General features: G+C 44.7%; 2 protein-coding genes and 1 long non-coding RNA gene across 14 annotated transcripts in view; 1 reads left to right on the top strand and 2 right to left on the bottom strand.

Moving 5' to 3' along the window:
- Positions 1-2,273, bottom strand: part of DIP2A (disco interacting protein 2 homolog A) — an 82,782-nt gene extending 80,509 nt beyond the window's left edge. For 5 of the 6 annotated variants that reach the window (XR_005563559.1, XR_005563560.1, XM_027751987.2 and 2 more), the window contains exon 1: positions 2,123-2,273. Coding sequence is in view for 4 of the 6 variants with exons in the window: in XM_027751987.2 (XP_027607788.1) it covers positions 2,123-2,219 (97 nt within the window). In the remaining 2 variants the exon portion in view is untranslated. The remainder of the gene's footprint in view (positions 1-2,122) is intronic. The other variant, XM_027751988.2, reaches the window with a different exon arrangement.
- On the top strand, positions 2,078-2,914 carry LOC120323257. Its single transcript, XR_005563564.1, has 2 exons — positions 2,078-2,279; positions 2,712-2,914. It is a non-coding gene; the product is annotated as an uncharacterized LOC120323257 (long non-coding RNA).
- A 2,304-nt stretch (positions 2,915-5,218) lies between these two features.
- The window catches only part of PCNT (pericentrin), a 78,326-nt gene continuing 62,114 nt past the window's right edge, over positions 5,219-21,430 (bottom strand). For all 7 annotated transcript variants that reach the window (XM_027751973.2, XM_027751975.2, XM_039381358.1 and 4 more), the window contains 12 exons: positions 21,026-21,221; positions 18,962-19,175; positions 18,310-18,460; positions 15,801-16,517; positions 14,903-15,180; positions 14,546-14,645; positions 12,252-12,416; positions 11,296-11,534; positions 10,098-10,186; positions 9,244-9,403; positions 7,721-7,848; positions 5,219-5,608 (listed from right to left, as the gene is read on the bottom strand). In XM_027751973.2, coding sequence (XP_027607774.2) covers positions 5,565-5,608; positions 7,721-7,848; positions 9,244-9,403; positions 10,098-10,186; positions 11,296-11,534; positions 12,252-12,416; positions 14,546-14,645; positions 14,903-15,180; positions 15,801-16,517; positions 18,310-18,460; positions 18,962-19,175; positions 21,026-21,221 — 2,481 coding nt within the window. In that variant the 3' untranslated portion in view covers positions 5,219-5,564. The remainder of the gene's footprint in view (positions 5,609-7,720; positions 7,849-9,243; positions 9,404-10,097; positions 10,187-11,295; positions 11,535-12,251; positions 12,417-14,545; positions 14,646-14,902; positions 15,181-15,800; positions 16,518-18,309; positions 18,461-18,961; positions 19,176-21,025; positions 21,222-21,430) is intronic.

Below are 21,430 nucleotides of genomic sequence, written 5' to 3'. Positions count from 1 at the left end.
GGCATATGCAGCATAATCTTAAATTGCTATTCCTTCCTCTCCAAATGAGCAAGTTCTGAGCATTAATGACAGAGGGGTCCACTAAAAGCTTCACACACAAACCTCAAGCGAGCATGTAACATATCACCGGGTGGCGAAGAACTACTTGCAAATACTTTCTGCTTTTCCTCTTTGAGGAAAAGCAGAAAAGGACTCACATCTAAGCTCATAAATTAGGTCTTCGTAGTGGTCAAGAAATTTGAGCTCTCATAACCACTTTATCCAATCAATTAATCCAGCAGTTACACAGCAACACACTTTCCGTATCAGACCCCCTGCACTAGGACACTTTGCAATCACTCCAGGTGTTTCACAGGTTTAACATGCTGCAGACCTATCTGTTAAAAAAATGCTCCATCAGTTAAACAAACACACAGTCAGGAACTGCACAGCCCAGGAGCCAGCCCCAGGAACCCCAGCTGACCTGCACGCAGGCATACAGGAAGGCACACAGGAAGAGCCACTGTGCCCAGTGTGGCCACGCCGTGAGAGCACATGGTCCCAGCTGCACACACAGCAGAGCACAGCTCAGGGGAACTCCTCTTGCACAAGCACCAGGGCATGCCAGGTACTGCTTCTGACCTCACCGGCAGGCATGCAGTGACAGGTTACACTTGGACAACAAAGTTAGCCATCCTACACCTTTCCCCTGCTGCTGCACCAGAGGTTCCACACTGGAGGCGAGGACAGCGGACCTGTGAATCATTTCCTAAACCATGACCTCAGTCAGTGTATTTAGGTGAAATAACTCCGGTTTTGCCCACCTGAACATGCCGATTTGAATACTGCAACACCTGAGGAGAGGACTGAATGCTCCCACCCCCAGGACCGTGGACGGCATTAACAGGTTTTTAGCTCTTCTATTCCAATGTGCAGCTTGACAATGTAACTGAGGAAAATTCAGTATCTGCTCCCAGAAAATGCTGCCTCGGTCACCTCTGCCCTGCCATGCTCTCCTGCACCAAGTGCCTACACCTGCCTGTCTGCAGGACAGGCCAAGCCAGGGGACTAATAAGCAAAAAAAAATCCTCCCCAGCCCTTCACCAAGATATCATGTCCAACTCCCACTACAATCACAGAAGGGCTGTTACCACTAAACACCAGCCTGGAGGTGAAAGGGAAGGAATGTTTCCTTTTGGGGGCTGAAAACCCACAGAATGGTCACTGTGACCCTTTGCACGGCACTGCGTCTTGCCACCTCTGACCAAGGGCTCATTAATGCACAGGGCTGGAGCCCCTCTGCTCTGGAGCCAGGCTGGGAGAGCTGGAGGTGTTCAGCCTGGAGCAGGAAGGCTCCAGGGAAACCTTAAAGACCCTTCCACTGTCTAAAGGGGCTCCAAGAGAGCTGGAGGAGGACTTTGGACAAGGGCCTGCAGTGACAGGAGGAGGAGGAAAGGCTTCCCACTGACAGAGGAGAGAGATGGATTGGATATTGGGAAGAAATTTTTCCCTGTGAGGGTGGGGAGGCCCTGGCACAGGTTGCCCAGAAAAGCTGTGGCTGCCCCATCCCTGGAAGTGTCCAAGGTCAGGTTGGACGGGGCTTGGAGCAGCCTGGGATAGTGGAAGGCGCCCCTGCCCATGGCAGGAGGGTGGAAAAAGATGAGCTTTAAGGTTCCAACCCAAACCATTCTGTAATTCTGTGGCTCTACAGAAATGGAGGGAACATCACCATATTCCTGCCCGTATACACAGGGAAGCACAAAAACGTTGGGAATTAATGAGAGATCCAAAGCGAGAGGTTTAAGGTTTCAGCTACAGTTAGGAACAGACATTAAAACTAAAAAAATCTAAAAACCAACTGTCTTTCCAGCGCATCCAGCCGCGCGCTAACCGGCCGTCTGGAAGCGCTCCCGAGGGAGGCTCCGCCGCCGCTCCCAGCGCAGGGCCCGCGGGGGGCGGCGCAGCCCCCGGCCGAGGGCTCCGGCGGGCTCCGCCGAGGGGCGAAGCCGCCGCCGGCCCCAGGTCCCCCTGAGCAGCACCGCGCCCGCACCACCCAGGGCGGGCGGCCGGAGCCGCCCGCGGCCTCCCCGCCGGCCGGGCCGGGCCGGGCCCCGCAGAGCGGCCGAGACGCGGCCCCGCTCACCTTCAGACAGCTCCAGCTCCAGCTCCGCCAGGCTCTCGCGCACCTCAGGTGGCAGCGGCACAGCCTCCAGCGCGCAGCCCCCGCGCTCCGCCGCCATGGCGCGGGCGGGCGAGCAGCGAGCGGACCCCGCCGGAGCCGCCGCCCAGCGCTGCCGCAGGTGGGGCCGGGGGCGGGCCGGGGGCGGGCGGCGGCGGTCCCGGGCCGGGCCGGAGGGGAGGGAAGAAGGGCGGGAGGGAAGAAAAGAGGGAGGGGCCGCCGGCCCCCCCGCCCTGCGCAGCCGCCGCCGCAGCCGGGGACACACCGCCCGCGCCTGGGGCGGGCCGGGGCCTGGCCGTAGTAGGGCCCGCCCGCTGCCTCATCCAGCTGCTGCCTTTCTCCTTCGCCCTTCCCTTTTTCTTTCCTCTCCTTCCCCCTTTCCTTACTTGTTCCCACCCTTCCCCCTTTTCCCTTCCTTTCCCTTCCTCTTCCCCTTCCTTTCCTGTTTCCCTTCCTCTTTCCTTTTCCCTTTCCTTCGTCCCTGCTCTGCTGAGATCACTTTCTGAAAGTACCGAAACTGCCCTTTACCTCCCCACTTCTTTCCTCCAAACAGAAAATAGGAACTGTGACCGAGCGTGAAGTCCGGGCTCCTCCTCTCCGCCTCCCCCCCCCCAACCCAACCCACGGCGTGTCCCAGGATAGGATATGGAGATATTCATGCCACAGAATTCCAGTATGACAGCCGAGATGTAAAGTGGTGCCTGGGACTGTAATTAATTAATTAATAATAAATAAAGAAGTCTTTCCTAAAGCCAACCACCTCTCAAAGGGCGCTAGAGACCAGGAGGAAACACTTGGTTTGGTTCCCCATGCAACCACAAGTCCCGGTGTGAGTGGGTGTGGCAAGACACTACGGGCATGCTGAACTTCTGGCATTCCTGCAGCCTCCCAATTACTCGGGCAAAGGCAAATCCAGGACCTTGCTTGTGGTCCTACCAGGACTGCTCTGACAGTAAGAATAACTTTCCTGGAACCAGAAAACAGGCAAGAAATCTGGGGAGAAGTTTTCTGCTAACAACTGCTTTCTGTGCAAAACAGCTACCCCACTTGGGGTGATTGGGTTCACGTTGGTATCACATATGGGGTTTCCAATTTCTCTGCTTATGTTACTGAGGTCAACATGGGAGAGTGTGCCCTGTGCGACTGCCCTTCCAAGGGCACAGGCACATCACACCAGAACTGGGAAAACCACACTGCTTAAAACTTCACCCCCGATACCAGGCAGAAATGTTTCTGCTTCCACTGTCCTTCAGAAAGCCATCTGCAGTATCAGGGAGCTGATGGTAATGTAGCCACAGGTAACACCTATAGCTCAGATCCTGAAAGACTGCCCTGCCAGGGCTTGGGAAGAGCCCTGCATGTCTTGGGACATAAAAAACCCCCTGTAGATTGATTAAAAAATGTGCCAATGCAAAGCCAAATTCCCTTGAAGCAGAACTATCCCTATGATGTGCCAACCACCCTTTAAAAGGTAATTTTTCATGTCCAACTAAAAGTGTCAGTTTTTAAAACTAGTCATTAATTTGGATTTGCAGTGTCAGTACTGAGTGGCTCACTCTGAGCAAAGGCCCTCTGGTATCACAGCCTTGCTTACAGTCAACATTGAACATTCAGGTGTGAGTATGCAATTACAGATTTGATTTAGTGCCAGTTCTGAACTCTGCTCTAGAAATGCACATTGTTCCCAACAGAGGATAAACTCATGCTGTGCTAAGCAAAAAGGGCACCCGCACCATTCAGTGTGCAGTTTGGCAATGCTGCATTGAGTCTTAAGACTCCTAGAATCTGATTTTTAAAAGAATTATGATGCACTGAGCCAGCATAAACTGTCAGTTCAAACTGGTTTAGAACTCTAGAGCAAAAGGATGAGGAGGCACTGGGAAAGGTCTTACCAACATCCACAGGCAGTAAATCACCAGTTTGCTGAAGAGCCAGGACGGCATCTCTGTTGTGTCCAGCACGGTTCAGGTACAGCAGTCCATCAAGCTGGGCCCCATGTAATCCAGACTCTTCCTTCACTTAGGGCTGATCCTGGAGCTCCACAGCATTTCCTCCACATGGCACAGACACTCTTGGCACTGCTCACAGGCCACAAACTGCTCCTCCGCCCTACCCTGCCCCTCAATCAGGCTCATGTCCCACCCCACTTCTTGGAGGCCAGGCTCCTCTATCTTCAATCTTCTATCTCTACCACCTTTTTTTTCCAGAGAACTAAATGGTGATCTACCTGACAGATACATAAGGGCTTACTAGGACCAATATGGGATAAAAGAAGTTAAATAAGCAATAAAACAATCTGAGACAAACACCAATATATAACTGTCAATTCCCTGTAGACAAAAATCTTGTAACAGGCTGCAGCAGAATAATCTGCCTCCAGAAGAGATTTTTCTGATGCTCCAAAGTTAAATACCACATCTGCTTCAAAGGTAGATCATGTTTCCAGGGGTTTAAAATACTTCTGGTATTATAATTCTGCCTATACTTTTTCTAAAGAAATACAGAAGTATCACAGAAAGAAGTCTTATTCAGCATGATATTTGGAATCTCTCTCATTTTTGCACTGAGACATTGTGATTGGAAATGGATTTACCACCAGAATGCCTCTTTCCTCTCCTCTGACCAGCAACTTCATATACATTTGGAACTGCCCCCGTGAAGGTACCTGCACACAAGATACTGGACAGAGGATAGGATTTGCAACCAGGAGTTTCACTTACACTAGAGGTAGATACAGTTCAGAGGTTTTGTTTGGTAGGTTTGGCCAAAAATGCAGAGAGTTAAATAGAAGTTATGAGCCTTTTGAACTAGAGAAAGGAAGCTAAAAGTGTCCAGAGTAAATAGGACAGACTGAGGGAGGGAGAACTTACTTACTGTCAGACCAGAGGAGCAAACCCTAAATTCACAGATGGCTACAGGTATCTTTGATATTCGTGACAGTATTTGAGCTGTTCCTTTAGTCAGAATGATCCTACAGAAATATTAAAGCCCGAACAATTTCAGGAACAGCAAGATGAGTAAACAGGTAAGGTGAAAACAAATAACCATACAATGTAAGAATTCACTAATGAAATGCCATTTTAATAACTTTTTTTACAAGGAATCCATCTATACACTCTAGAAAAATAAACACCACAGAGACTTTTTGCAGCTTACAATACAGTGATGCAGTCACACTTCAGCTGTTAACTTAGAGTAATTTTACATGAGAATGTAAAACATCATTCTCAGAGAAAAGTCCCTCTTAAGTACTAAAATATAATAAAAAGAGTCATATAAAAATCTGCTGTAAAAGCACTGCCCTTTATTCAGTTGCACAGGAGATTGATTGCAAGTGCCTCTGTTCAGTAAGGACCAGCTCAGAAGGAAGCAGTAACTCCCAGGACAGATTTCATAAGCGTTCCCATCACTTCTTCATGCTTCTCTGACGAGGAGAGCCTGGCACTTGTCCTAAATTTAAAAAAAAAAAACAAATGAATATTAGAAAACTGCTTATGTTATGAAGCGACAGGGTGCAGTTAGCAGCATGTAATTTTCTCAACGTGCTTCACACGAGCTACACTGAAAGCAATTCCCATTTTCACGAGCCACTTAGGAGCAATCCAAAAGAGGATCTGAAAGTTTACACGCCTGCCAAAGCAAACCTTTACACACTGGGCCCAGTGCTCCATCACAGACCTGCTTTACCCACAGTGACAGCTCGACTTTGGCACTCCTGTGGTGATTCTGTTGCTGGGCAAGATCTTGTCACTGAGTAGATGTCCTAAAGTTCATTAGAAACTAGGAAGTCATTTGGCTCACAGAACTGTTCTAAAGGTTGCAATGTCACTCTGTAATGCCTGACATCATTGTCCTGGTAACATGGAGATGACAGAAATTATATGCACTTTCCACAGAATTTCTATTCATGGTGTCTCAGTTATGGAATACTTATTCCGCACTTGGAAGCAAAATACCTTCCTTCAGTAAAGGCTATCAGGTTTCAAGTTTAAAATTTATTTATCTATCTGTATCTGCCATACAGCTGCAGTGTTTGTGGAAAAGAACCCAACTCCCACAAAGTCATAGTAATAGAGTTTCTGGGTAAAGCCCCGCTGAGAATAATGTCGAAGTTCCCAAACTATTCTCATGGAACAGGTTGCCCAGAGAGGCTGTGGACTCGCCATGCCTGGAAGTGTTCAAGGTCAGGATGGACAGGGCTTAGAGCAACCTGGTCTAGTGGAAGGTATCCCTGCCCATGGCAGGGGGGTGGAATGGGATGATTTTTAAGATCTATTCCAACCCAAACCCTTCTATGTGGATTGTCACTGCAGCTGCTGACTTTAGTGATATATTTGGGCAAAGGCTGAAGGACAATTACAGGAGGCAAGCCCACCTGGGAAACAGCAGGTGATGATGGTTATGCTTAGGCAAAGAAAAATGTAAGGTGTGTATGTGCAGTGTGGAAAGGAATCCAAACACACTCTACATCCCCTCAGTGCCACAGCTAAATATCGACCTGGTCAGCTTTTGACTGCAGTCCAGAAAATAGGTGGAAGTGTTTTAAATAGCAAAGCTAAGGTCCACTACAATCCTTTGTGTGCTCTTTGATCAAGCTTAGAACTAGATGGCTGGATTTACCAGCCTCCAGATCTTTTTTTTTTTTAATCTATTATGGAACATAAGGAAGTGATAAATGAGGGAAGGACAGGAAGGGAAGTTTGTGCTGCAGAGAAAGCCCTGCTCAGCTATTACAACAGCTGTCTTTGACTCTAAAGCAAATTAACCCTATACAAAGCTTCATTTAAACTGCAACACTCGTTTATTTAGACTTGGAAACAGGAGTGGGGACAGAAACCACATTAAATTATTCAGCCTTATCTCTGAAAAATTTCACTATGAACTTATTTTGAGAAATGGACTAGTTTTAGATATGATTCACGAAAGTTTCAGAAACTTACTTAGTCATCCCCTACCAATAATTATAATTATTCACTAAAATGATGTTCTTTATGGGCAATATGTACAAAGAACCTTGTGGCCGGAGTAAAGAGATTTCTCTGAACAATTTCTCTGCATTCTGTAGGCCTTGCTTGACATTGCTTCAGAAGCTGTAAGCTGTAATGTTTATACTTACAGACTGTGTGAAAATATGCGGTGTTTATACTTGTTAGCTGTGTGTCTAGTTATATGGTTTGAGAATACAGTACGTTTATAGTAAGAAAGCCTTGAGAAACTAGAGATAAAGGTACACCTGCAGATTTCGGAAAGCCCCTAAAGGCAGATTAATTAGGAAGGGCTTTGCATGCCAAGAATGATTTCAAGTCACATAGACAGAACATCAGGTCCAACGAACTGGAGACACGAGACGCGTGCACAGACTGAGCTATCCAATCACCTTGTTGTGAGCGTGTACCCTGAACAAACTAAACTGTATAAAAGTTAACTGATTTAAATGATAAATTGGACATTGCTTTGATCACATTGATCATCTGCCTTGTCTCTGTACCTCTCCATCAACAGAACCTTGCAAAAATCAACCCAGACTTCTGGGAGCTGTGGGGGCAAGAAGGTGGTTCTTACCTGGCTGCATCCCCCCCAGTCTTTGCTGGATAACCTCCAAGCGATGGATGTATTCTGTGAGTGATCGTTCGGGATCGTGAGGTGGCACAAGTGACTTTTCTGAAGCTGAACTTGGGGACGGATGCAATCTTAAAAAGGAAAACAAATTATTTTCTTCTCATGCTATAGTCTCAAATATACACAGTAAAGTTAAATTCGTACAGGCAGGAATTCCGGGCAAAGAAAAGTGGAACAATAGTAAACACCACCACCACCAAAAAGTTATGTATTCAACAATACAGACTGGGTAGCTTTGTATACAGGGGAGTCAAAAGAAAGGATGTTTTGGTAAAAGCTGGAGTATCTCTGAATCTTTCTCTATTTAACCACAACACAAAGTCCCTTGGGTAAGAAAGATGCAGTTAGAAGTGAGTCCAAATGGCCAAGTGAGACAAGACCCTCTGCACAGGAGGATCAAGGAGGAGCTGCATCAAGGTGTGCATGCTCCTCTTCAGCAGGGAAAATACTACCTTGAAGGCCAAGGTTGAAAAAGGGGCCCCTTTAGATGGGTCTCCCTTCTGGGCATTAACAACAAATTCCAAATATTAGCAGACATAAGGGACACTGCTATTTGTAGTTTGGATTTACTCCTTTTCCTTGCACCTTTCCATTAGCAGGAGGTAGCTCCTATCCATCCCTTCCTTCTGTATAGCTTTGCCAGGACACAAGAGCAGCAACAGGCATTGTTTGGCCTACCTCGGATCCACATCAGACCTGAGCTGCCACTCACTCAGCCACACTGAGCATCAGCCAGCGCTGCTGTTATTTACCTCCTGTTACATACCACATGGGCGGTATGTAACTTTCCTTGGCAGGGCCCAGACACGTGTCATGACAGAGGAACAGGGTGGGGCAGAATTAAGTCTTTTGGGAAATGCTTGCAGGTCTCCAACTCTCCAAGTTGTTTTGTTAAATTCCATGCAAACCACAACACCATCTGGCTGTCACGGCAAGCATTGTCTGTGCCCCACATCAGTCAGCAATGCTAAAAAAACCTACAATGATTTGGAGAATCTCCTGTCTTTGCGTATCCCTAGATCACCACAGCTACTTCTCTGCTGCTATTTTTTTTCTTCATTTTGAAGAAAATTCTTGCCTGATCGTTGGGAGTTTCTAATTTAGCCATGAGGTTAAGAAACAAAGAACACATTCCAAGATGATGGGACTGAGACCAGCTACCTCCCATGCCAACTCCTGCAAAGGCAACAAGAATTGCCCTTCAGAGCAGGCTAGCAGACACAGCCTCTGTAAATTCTGTGCTCTGCCCAAATTAAATTGGGGAACACCACTAGGAATGCTCTCAGTCCAAGAACATCAGACACGATGCTTAAAGCAGACAAGAAGCTTTATTCTCCTGTATCATCCTGAAAGAAATAAAAACATTTACTAGATCTAGGAAAACAAACTGCTCTTCTGGTTCAAGTACCACCTTTAACGAGTGGTTCCATTTTTATGGAAGGCTGTCTATGGGATGTCCGACTGACCTGTTGTGCGAGTGGGAAGAGGATCGGGGGGAGAGGCTCCCAAATCTTGCAATGCTGGTTCTGTGGCACAGCCTCATGTCCCTGTCCCGGGTAGGGGGAGAGCTGATGGGAACAGCCGGGGGCTGCTGCTCTTTCAGAACTTCTGTTCGAGTACCAGAGGCTGTGGCAAATAGGAAAGGGTTAAAAAACATGCGCTGGGAACCATTCAGAACAGGCTGTCAGAAACACATCCAATACACCCACGAGAACCACAGCAGAATACAGTAAAGTTTGGGTTTGAATGCAGATAAATACACTTTCTACAGCTAATTGGTTTTATGGTTTGGTTTGGGTGGGGTTTTTTGTTTGTTTTTTTTTTTTTAAACCAGATTTAACAGAAGTTTGACGTTATTTTGTAGTGAGGTTTTAGAAAGTTCAGCATTTGAGCATTCAAGTTTCCTAGGAATCACACGACAGTGGACTTATGCAAGAAGTTGGTGCTTTTTCTAAAAATAAATATTCCCAGCAATTTAGAAACAATGAAAATTATGTAGTATCAGGTAATGCAAAATACACTACTTCATCTGAATTTTGTTTAGTGTTGAAAAGGCACAAGTAATGGAATATTACATTAAGGGAGACAGTTCAAAGTACTGGGTGATGTATTAAGATGTTGGTTGAAATTCTTACAAAGACACCCATAAGTAACTCAAAGGAACAGTCAGCTGTTCCTCAAGTAACTCAAGTCCTTACTGACCTACATCAGACCATCCATCCATCTGCTCCACAAAATAAACAGATTTTGACACTTTCAAATGAAACACATCACTAAAGAGAAATTACAATAAAAACAACGCACTTGTCCAAACACTTACCTGTGTTACCTCCTACACTGCGAGAAATGCTTTCACCCTGTGCGCTCTTCCTGCCGACTTTGTTCCACTTTTTCACCAAAAACTTTAACCTTAGTAAGAGAACAAATTTGTACAAGAATTAAAAATACACAAAAATACAGTAAATTTTAATATTATTTGTATTGGTATAGAACACACTAAACAACGTAAGTAACAATCCCTGGGGGAATGAAGGGAGAATTCTTTAACTTCAGTCTTTGGAATGTAGGTTTATCCCATTTTACCCTGCAATGATCCTTGACCTGCCGGAAAGGCTTGCCTGTTTTGGCTGTGCTCCTCCTCTCTGTTCCCAATCTCTAGAGAGAGCTCTGTGGCAGCTCTTCCTACCTGAGAGGAGTTTGGAGGTCACTGCTGATATTGCCATCATTATGGTATTCACGTCAAAGACATTGTGTCATCTCCTGAAAGAAACTTGCTACTAATCGTTTTTACTAGACAAGGAAATCGCTCAGAAATAACCGCCTATTACATTTAAAACTACTTTCTTTTTTATTAAATGGACTTAAAAGCCATTAGAAGATGGCATATTGTCTCACAAACAGCTAAGAAAACCCATTTGGTAGTGACAGAGCATGACAGAATCACGCCCAAGGAAACACAGGCTGCTGGATTCCAGAGAGAACCGTCCCTGACAGATCACGTTCTGATACAAGACAAACTATCCAGGGAGACCAAGGAGGTCAGCCCTGAAAGGACTTCAATTTGTAATGGCTGTGTACTGGTTCCAAAACATACTGCAGCTTTTTCACAAAATTATGGAATGGTTTGGGCTGGAAGGGACCTTAAAGCTCAGCTCATTCCACCCCCTGCCATGGGCAGGGACACCTTCCACTAGGCCAGGTTGCTTCAACCTGGCCTCGGACACTTCCAGAGACAGGGCAGCCACAGCTTCTCTGGGCAACCTGTGCCAGGGCCTCACCACCCTCACAGCCCAATACTTCCCAATATCCAATCTAAATCTACCCTCTTTCACCTTAAAGACCTTTTTTATACATCTTTAGTTTAATATGGATCAAACTCGGACAACGAGTCATGTTTGAAACGGCTTTGGAGACTGCTTTTGCTTAACATTAATGCAGGACAAGCCACAGGAGCTATCAACTTTTGAAATTCCCAAGGAAACACCACGTATGAGAGACAGGGAGTGTTTTTGCTTTACCTTGATATGGCGATGATGGCCCTGACCGCACACCTGAACTTGGTGAAAGGCCGGGACCGGGACCCAGAGAGCTGCAGGTCTGCAGGCGAGGGGTAGATCCCCATACGGGCGATGAGGGAGAGGGTTGCCTGCTCACAGTCCTGAAATCCACCCAGAAGCAGCAAGAGGTATTTCTTCTGATAAACTAGAGCCTTTCTAAAGCTCTCTGCTCGAATGTACTTCCTGTATAATCTCTGTAACTGCAGAAAGAAAAGGAAAATTTCTGATTTTGTCACAGCTGCTGTTGCAAAAACCCAGCCACAAACAAGCCATCTTCAGGTCAAACATCCAGGTTGATACAATTCTGTACACAGGTAAAGAACACTCAAGTTTGGAGTGCCAGACTGCCTTAAATGTCCTGACTGCTTTCAAGCAAAACTGTGATACTCAAAACTCTAAAACAGCTTAACTCTTTAACAAAGAAAATAAAATGGGCTTCAAAAAAAAAATAGCCAGAAATCATGTGGGGAGAGATGCCTATCAGACTTGATTACAACCAAGATTAAAAAGTATTTAAGATTAGTGGGGTGGGGTTTAAAAATAATGGGTGTTTTCTATTTTCATGCTTAGACAAGAAATCTGAGTTTCCCTCTCATTTACAAGTAGAAAGTCCAAAGATCCAGGTTACTTTTGGTGCAAGAGTCTGTCTGCCACCAAGGAAGTTCCAAAGGAACTTCTCTGATGAAGTATATATGGGGAAAGTTTCTAATTTAAAATGATACATAAAACTGTTAATCTATAAAATCATTTTTTAAAACAGCAATTGAAGATTGCAGCAATAAGTGAAAGATAAATACCATCATCTGATAGATCCTTTTATCCCCAGCAAATCAGGTTGAAATGACATCTCCTGAAATGACACTGATGGCTCTCCAAGCTCCAGACAGCCCCTTTTCTGGCCATCCCCATCATTTTACCTTAGGATTGGAAGTTTCTACCACTGGTTTGTTTTCAATTTCAGCATTTGCTTTTGCCAGTTGGGATTCAGCCTGTTTCAGTGCGTTCTGCAGTACGTTCCTCTCTCGCTGCCAAGCCTCTCTTTCCAGCTCTTGAACAGAGTCACCATCACCTGTAGATCTGATCTAAAACAGAAATCAAAAGGAAGTGAGCCACAATGGGTTTTGCACATTACTTCCACAATCAAACATCTCAAAACGAGTAAACCCCAACTTTATGACAAATTAAAACATAACAATAATGAGCCTGAAAATCAGCAATGGCATTCAGGTGTTAAACAGCACAATAGGAAACTGAACTGCATGAGAAGCCCTTCTTAAGAAGTAAGGAATTTTTGTTCATCAAGCTATCTCTTCTCTGATCAGCCTTGCAGGGATCCCATTCCCTTTAATTAAAGTCTCCTGAACCTTTCGAAAGGGAAACACATCATCTGACTTTATTCTATATCCACAGGCAGCACAGAAGTTGTGAAGAAAGATGACTGTGTACATGCAAAAACAAGTTGTACATACAGCAAAACCAAGCTGTGAAGCATCTCCAGAAATAAATTCTTAAAAAAAAAATCACATTCAATCCTTAGAAACTGTTGCCCAGAGAAGCTGTGGCTGCCCCATCCTTAGAAGTGTTCAAGACCAGGTTGGATGGGGCTTGGAGCAACCTGGTCTAGTAGAAGGTGTCCCCACCCATGGCAAGGGGTAGAACGAGATGAGCTTTAAGGTCTCTTCCAGCTCAAACCATGCTGTGATTCTGTGAAATTAAGTTTTGTGGTAAGTCATCTCTTGTAAGAATGAGACTCAGGACTCCAGGTCCAACTCTTCATGAAAGTTCTGCCTTCATAACCCTCTTTGTATCAACTACAAATGTAATGGTCAACAGTTACATCAGTGCATGGTGTAGATCATAAAAGAAATAAAAGTAATTTAAGGCAGTTAATGTTTTATCCCTTGAAATAAAATCTATACATTAGAGAAGTATACACAACTGAGCCCAGTTTCTCCTAGCAACTTATTACAGCCTAACAAGGTTGTGCTGAAATATCTGAAGGAGTTCTACATGGTTCATCTATGCACTTGATATCCACTGCACCACGTGGCATCTGATTGACCAGATGACTCCATATTCACTTGGGTAGAGATTTTTCACTCTGTCATTCTGCCAGGTTCCCTGTCCATTATTCCCCCATTTATCAAAACTCAAAGAGATAACAGCAGTGAATTCCCTTTGGTCTCCAGACCATGTGGTTCAGTACATTAAAGGAAGGAGATACTCAGGAAGGAGACTGAAGGAAAAGGTGATTGTGGAGGAAAAAAAAAAATCCAAGCCGGAAAAGAGAGCAGAGAAGTCTATGTAGCTATGTGACTGCAAAGCTGACAGAAGGAAAATATTTACTGTATTTTGTAAGCAGGTAGACACAGGGAGAGTTACAACATGCCCAGGCAGCTTGTCACACATTAGACTTGTGCTACAAGAGCACAGGAGGGCAGAAGCTATAAAACCATCTTCATGTATCAGACAGTCCATAACTCCTTCTCAAAGCTGTGTTTTCTAGAGATCAAGCAGGTGAGAGAATAGAAATCTGAATCAAACAGAAGCCAAAGACTGTTAGCCCTAAATCCCTAAATTTTGGCTGAAATGTGGTAAAAGATCTCTGTCTATTACAAGAGAAAGACATAAAAGTGCAAAGTTATATGGGGAATCAGATGGAATCTAGAAGTTATGTTTTCATGATGTATTTTGTATCAATAGACCTGAGCTCGGTCTTTGATAATCCCTAGGCTTGTGTAAAATATTTGCAATACTGCAAATATAAGTCAGAAGAGCCCTCCCAAGGTGACAAACCACTATTGTGCTTTTTTGGAAAGTACTTGACATTTTGATGAAAAATAACTGTCTCTGGATGCTTAAGACACTGCAGCAACACATCCCAGGGCTTGTGATCCTTGGACATGCTATATATCTAAGAAAAAATTGCTGTCAGAAGCAGACCCTGGAATACAACAAAACAGCAAGAGTCGGATATTAAAACTTGTTAATAGAATGGTAGTGTGAGTACAGGAGTACACCTTCTTTCCCATTGCCAAGGCAAACCAGAATTTTCCTCAGAATGTTTTATTCAAAAACAAATGGGAGGGAGGAAAATCAATCAATCAATCTATCTATCTATCTATCTATCAATCAACTTACATGTGTGCTGCAATCCAAAGAATACAGAAAACCTTAGTGATAATCAACAAATACATGCTATTTTCCTTACCTGAGATGCAGGAGACAATAAATCTGATTTTAGTTCCCTTAAGGTCTGTAGTAAAGAGGCCACAGCTTCATCATTTGATGCAGACCAATCGTGAACCGTTCTGTTAAAAAGAAATACCTTTTCAGTATCAGGTTGATTTGTAATAATGTTAAAGCACATTTGATTCTTTCTCCCTACTGGATGACCTTTAAGTTCTGAGGCTTTACTCATGCACTGTTCATCACACAAACTACCAAAAACACAGAAATTAGCAAGTTCCATTAATTTTTAAGAATTAAAAGAGCACAGGGCTCTCAGCCATGACCGACACAGGTTAAGAAGCAGGATGGAAAGTAAACCACTGTTTTATGAACTCACTTATCTAGAGTTTTATAGATGAACTCGTTCAGATGCACAGCTACAAAGAGCAACTGCTGCCTTATCTTCTCCAGCTGTTGCTGCTGCTGCAAATGGGGTTTTCCAGTTTCTTTTGTCACAGCCTGTCTGGCATTCCCATCTTTGTTTGAGGTACACAACAGCTCTTGCTGACAGTTTGGAGCTGGAGGATTTCTTTCTCTTTCTTCTAATACTGCCAGCATTTTCTGCAGTTCTTTAATTCTTTGTTCATCCCTCTGGTGCTGCCGTTCCAAGTTTTGCTATTTGAACAGAGTAAGTAGTAGTTAATTGCATCTTATGCATACACAGACATCACACCTAACCAGCATATCCATCTGGGTGTTCCATAACTCACAGATCGCTTTTGGGGGAAGGCCTAGAGCACTGCCTTCGGGGGCCACCAAGAAGCCATTTAATGACACTGGAGTGGGCATTAACTCCATCCACCTTCCTACTGGCAAGTCTCCACAGAGCCTGCAAACCTCTCTCCTCTGTTACAAGTGAAGGAGCTGAGAAACTAGAAGGATGAAACCAATACTGTCACAAGCCATGATTAGGAGCCCAGTTCAAAATAAGGGCAATGGCATGAAACCCAGTTTAGTCCCATCCTGTATAGTTTAACCCCTATTCTTCTCCACCTGTGAATAACCAGCAATTCCCAGCACAGGTAAAGATATAAAGATCAACCTCTGTCAACAACCCAGACACAACCCCCTGAAAACAGCACTGAGAAATGCAGGAAAAGAGCTCATCTAATGCGTTTTCCAGAATGCTTTGTTTAACAGAGGGAAACATTTCAATTAAAGAACATCATCCACAGGGCTAAATCCCAACGGGTGGCTTTTTCAATCTAAGGCAAGACTCACACAGACATTCTCACCATTCTCTCCTGATCTCTCTGCCAGTCCTTCTGTTTCTCTAGCTCTGTCTGTTGCTGCTGTCTCCACTCTCTCTCCCTCTCCTCTTTCTTATGCTTATCTTGCTCTTTCAGCATCTTGAAGAGCGACTGCAGTTGTTCCCAGTCAGCTTTCATCTTGGCCTCTCTTTCCTTCTGGGCCTCCAAGGAATGGATCACCTCTTGCTTTTGAGCCTGAAGAGACTCCAGCGTGGCTCGCAGTTTGTCACTGACCTCCCTCTCCTTCTGGGTTTCCTCACAGCACATCTGTACCTCAGCCTCCAGCTGCCTTTTGGACTGAATGGCCTTCTGGTGCATCTTCTCAATAAGAGCAGCTAGCTCCACAGTCCGGGACCTCTCTTCTTCCAGCTGGGCTCGGAGCTCTTGGACGAAGGCTTGTTCCAGCAGCAGCTCCCTGTGCTGACAGGAAGCACCTTCTTTCACTCTCATGCTCAACTGCTCTGTCAAAACACGTTCGTGGTTCAAGGAATCCAGGAGCTCCAATGAACGGTTCTTCTCAGCATCCAAGTTTTTCTGTAGCTCCTGGAGTTTGGTCTGTTCCTGGGACAGCAGCGCTTCACAGCGGGAGTGCTCGATCTGCAGCTCCTTGCGGAGATTATCGGTCACTGTTTTCTCGTGCTCCAAGGACACGACCAGCTGCCGATTCTGCACCGCCTGCACGTCCAGGGCAGCCTGCAGCTCCTGGGCAGGACAGGGGAGAACACATCAATATTCCAGCACAAGCACTCATTTGTGGGGCTGGCTGGCATTCGGCAATTTCCAGTCTCCTGTTTTAACCAGGAAGATATTCAAGACTTACAATAGAGTAGTTCAGGTATTAAAAGATGAATTTAAAACTATGAGTGACAGAAAAATGCCCATTAGCAACCTGGCACCAAGTAACAAACCCAAAGATTGTCATGTTAATATATTTGCCAGTACATTATTTCTTCTTCAATTAGTAAAAGCCTCATTAGGAAATCACTATTCTTTGCATCACTCAGTCCCATTAATAAGTGACATCTGAAGCAGCAATAACTCATGTTGTTTTAAAAAGAAAAATCTAAGCAGTAAGAGTAGATGTAAAACCTTGGGATTTTGCAGCCCATCTCTTTAAAGCATAGAGACTGACAAAAATAATCACAGAATGGTTTAAGTTGCAAGGGACCTTCAAGACCATTTCATTCCAACTCCCCTGCCATGGGCAGGGACACCTTCCACTAGCCCAGGTTGCTCCAAGCCCTGTCCAACCTGGCCTTGAACACTTCCAGGGATAGGGCAGCCACAGCTTCTCTGGGCAACCTGTGCCAGGGCCTCACCACCCTCACAGGGAAGAATTTCTTCCTTATTCCTAATCTAAATCTACCCTCTTTCAGTTTAAAATCCATCCCTAGGTCCATTTTGGGAGCCAGCCTCTCTTCAGAAGGAAAGGCAGAGACTGAAGGGGCAGTTCCAGGGCACTTGCAGACAGTCAGACATAGCACTGCTGTCCTAGGAGGGGGGTTTACCCTGCCTCTCCCTCCCAGCACCACCTCTCCCTCTCCTCTCCTAGAAAGCCAGGTCAGATGCCAAGTGGTAGCAGCCCCATTCCATAACAGGGCTTTAAGAGATGATTTGTGAAAGCCAGACTAATCGGCTGTACAACTACCCTTGGGGCAATGCACTTTTCTCCTGGTCTCTGCCCTCCCTGCATGAGCAGCTTCCCAAAAAGATGGAGGATGTTAGCAACATGTCCTACCATGCAGCAATAACAAAAATCCCAACAAAACCCATCCACAAACCTAAACACCTACCAGAAAGGGGATGGGAGAAGCCAGGCTACAAGGAAATAAGTCAGAACTGTGTTTCCTCGCGACATTTAATTAGAATTGTTTGGAGTTCTTTGATAGAGATTAGTTTGGGGATTTAAGTTTAAAAAATAGTTTATGTTAAATCTTCTTCCTTTTCCAGTCACTGTAGGCTTTTTAAAAGCACTGAGTCATTGCTATCACAGTCTTGGAGAGAAAGCTGTTCACTTGTTTTCTGTTCAATTTAGAAGGGAACAAGACTTTGTTTAACCTCCAAAAATGAATGTTATATTGGGAAGGCTCCAGTTGCTCTCTGCCAAGCCTATGTATCAATGGGTGGTTTTCTTTATAATCTCAATGATCATACACGTCACACCCTTATGGCAAGTTTGCTCTGGAACTAAGGGTGTCGTTCCACAGTTGCAGAATCTGGCTGTCCCTGCTCAGCAAGGGGCAGTACACAACAGCTGAAAACAGAAAATGGGAAAGGGAAAAACACTAAGAAGATGTGGGGGGAAAGGCTTACAATTTTGGTTTATTTCTGCATGTGCAATTAATGAAAGTAAATGAAAGCTTTAATTCTGTGAAAAAAATGCGCTGTGCACATTCAGAAGAGGTTTGGGAGAGGTTAACAGTTACTAAACAAAAAAAAGATTGCATAAATAACCTGCTAGTTAACGTCATGCCCCAAGGAAACTGGGCGTTACCTCCAGAGCCTTTGTCTTTTCATCCTCTGCTTTCCTGTGCTGACGCTGTTGTTCTTCAAACCAACCTCGGAGCTCAGATTCCTTCAGCTGTTCAGCCTGCAAGTCTCCAAGTGCAGCTGCCAAATCCTTTCCTTTCTTTTCCAGTTCAAAACTGCCAAGTTCAAAATGACATATCTGTGTTCAGAACAAAACATCCTTCACCAGCAACTGCCAACATGACATTTTGGGTTGTTTTCTCTGAGTTGGTCTATTGACTTGTTTCTTGAAGGTGGCCTCTGCTCTTTCTAAAGAGAGTCAGTTTTCAAGCCGTAACTATTTAGCATCTGAAATCATTTACCTCCCTGCAAGCCAAGTTAGAAGAATTGCTCTATTTAGTAACAGCTAAGATAGGGAGAAGTTATTTGTCCTGGCAGAGCAAAGCTGTTGTCCTGTGAGAGGAAAGAAAAACATTGGCATACACTAGGAAGGGAGTGGGGAAGGAAACATACCCAGGGATGACAGAAGCTAGTAAAGAAAACATATCCCAGAAAAGTGAGAGAGGTTAGTTTTCCTCCCTATGTTTCCAAGTGTTAAGCCATTTGTGTGTCCAATTACTACAAAGCTCTCTCAGACCTGCTGATAAATCAAATAAATTAATAAATCTACTTCTCACCGTAACTGATTTATTTCCCTCTGAAGCTCTTCCAGGGATTTCTGCAACCTTTCATTCTCTTGCTTACTTTCATGAAGTGCTGATTTCAGGGCTGCTTTTTCTTGGTTCAGGAGATCACATGTTCCAGAGGCTCTTTTCTGCTCTTCGGAGAGAGTGCTCTGCAAGTCACTTACAATAGATCTTTCCTGCTGAAGCTTATATTCCAATAATTCAACTAGGACAAGAAAACATTAACACTTACTTATATTATAGATAAATTGACAATATTATGTCACACTAATTCAAATGGGGGGGGGGGGAAAGTCAGCTGTATTAAAGTGTACTTGTCTGGGGAATTAATTTCTTTCAAAACATGAAAGGAAAGATGCACAAACACACTGCAGCTCTGCTGCTAATGGACCAAGCAAAGCGAGCAGAACATGAAAGCTGTGTGAGACTATGACTCTATGATTGTGATATACTGTAAGTAACCTGTTACTAATGGGTTCTAAACCCCAAGCAAACCTATCCACTTACAGACCTATTTTATGACACGAGTCACTAAATAAAACCTATCTTTTGCCAGCTCTGTTCAGTACTAGAAACAACTTTCCCCAAATTTGGAGGTTGTCATTTGATAAGTATTTAAAAAATAATGAATGTACCTATGTCTGCAGTATTATGTAATGTAAATATGTTTATTGTAAACAAAATTAGCAATAAACTTCTGGATTTCCAGAGAATTCCCTCTATTGGACAGTGCATGTGTTGGTATTAATAAGTTTTTAAGTGGCTGAATGCTGAATGATAGTAAAGGAAAAAGCAAAAACAAGGAAAAAGCAGTGCTTTGCTTTGAAGAGATATGTTTATTTGATCAAGGACACTTGCATTTGGTTTCTTTATTATCTAAAGGGAACCTGCAGTGAAAACCAGGCTTGCTTATTTAGTCAGGCACATGGTTTAGGGGTGGGCTTGGCAGTGTTAAGTTTATGACTGGACTCCACGACCTTAACGGCCTTATCCCACCTAAATGATTCTGTGATTCCATACTAGCAAACATATATATAAACAATTTCCTGAAAACAAACAGGGGTATTTTACTGTCCTTGCTGGGTTTTTTCCTGTATGCACTACTTGCATACAGGCTTCTATTGCTTCAGGCTATTTTAAAGTTTCATAGAATCATAGATTCAGCTGGGTTGGAAGGGACCTTCAAGATCATCAAGTCCAACCCTTAATCCACTACCGCTGCGGTTACTAGACCATGGCACCAAGTGCCACATCCAGTCTTGTCTTAAAAACCTCCAGGGACGGAGAATCCACCACTTCCCTGGGCAGCCCATTCCAATGGCTGACCACCCTCTCTGGAAAGAAATTCTTTCTAATATCTAACCTAAACCTCCCCGGCACAGCTTAAGATCGAGCCCTCTTGTTTTGCTGATCGTTGCCTGGGAAAAGAGACCAACCCCCACCTGGCTACAACCTCCTTTCAGGGAGCTGGAGAGAGTGAGGAGGTCTCCCCTGAGCCTCCTCTTCTCCAGGCTGAACAGCCCCAGCTCCCTCAGCCTCTCCTCATAGGACTTGTGCTCGAGTCCCTTCACTAGCCTCGTTGCTCTCCGCTGGACCTGCTCCAGCACCAAAATGTCCTTCCTGAACTGAGGGGCCCAGAACTGGACACAGCACTCCAGGTGTGGCCTCACCAGTGCTGAGGCCAGGGGAAGAATCACTTCCTTGGACCTGTTGGCCACACTGTTCCTGATACAGGCCAGGATGCCACTGGCCTTCTTGGCCACCTGGGCACACTGCTGGCTCCTGTTCAGCTTCCTGTCAATCCAAACTCCCAGGTCCCTCTCTGCCTGGCTTTGTCTTTGCTTTTCACAGATTTGTCTTTACTACTGATATTAGAAAGAAAAATCCCTTCCTCTGCTCACATCGTAGCAACCTGAGTGCATTAGTAAAACTGTAGAACTGTACAGCACCTGCTTCTTTGCAAAACATCTTTTTTTGCTTTTTACCTTCAAGGCAAAAAGGAACTGACGCAGAAGTCAGAAAGAACTGACACAGCAGACAGATAATAAGAGTTACCTTTCCTCCGAAGGTGGTGCTCCTGTTTGTTCCCATGATCTTCTGCATTGGTAAGAGTTTCCTGTAACTGCTGGAGCTTCTCCTGGTTCTGCAGGTGTGTCATGCGGAGCTGAGCTCGGAGGTCCTGGATTTCCGAGAGCAAGCTATTCCGGTCCGAGGAGAAAAGGTGCTCTACAACCATCTGCCTCTGCTCCTCCTGGAAACAAACCAAGGCCTGTTCAATCCACAAGGCTATTTCCATGTGTTCTGCAAAGATAAACTCTAAGGAAAGGGTTCCAGCAGCAGTACAAGTTTTATACAAAAGCACTGTATAAAGTTTATGCTTCATATTAATTCAAAAATGTTAACATTATGTAAGAAAACCCCCACTTCACTTGCTTTACATTGTTTAATACATAACAGTTA

Source organism: Pipra filicauda, unplaced genomic scaffold (assembly GCF_003945595.2).
Source record: "Pipra filicauda isolate LSUMZ 115617 unplaced genomic scaffold, ASM394559v2 scaffold21_size4447388_pilon, whole genome shotgun sequence".
In the NCBI taxonomy this organism is placed as follows: domain Eukaryota; kingdom Metazoa; phylum Chordata; class Aves; order Passeriformes; family Pipridae; genus Pipra; species Pipra filicauda.
The sequence above is the reverse complement of the archived record's forward strand: the minus strand, read 5'-3'. Positions and strand labels throughout refer to the sequence as shown.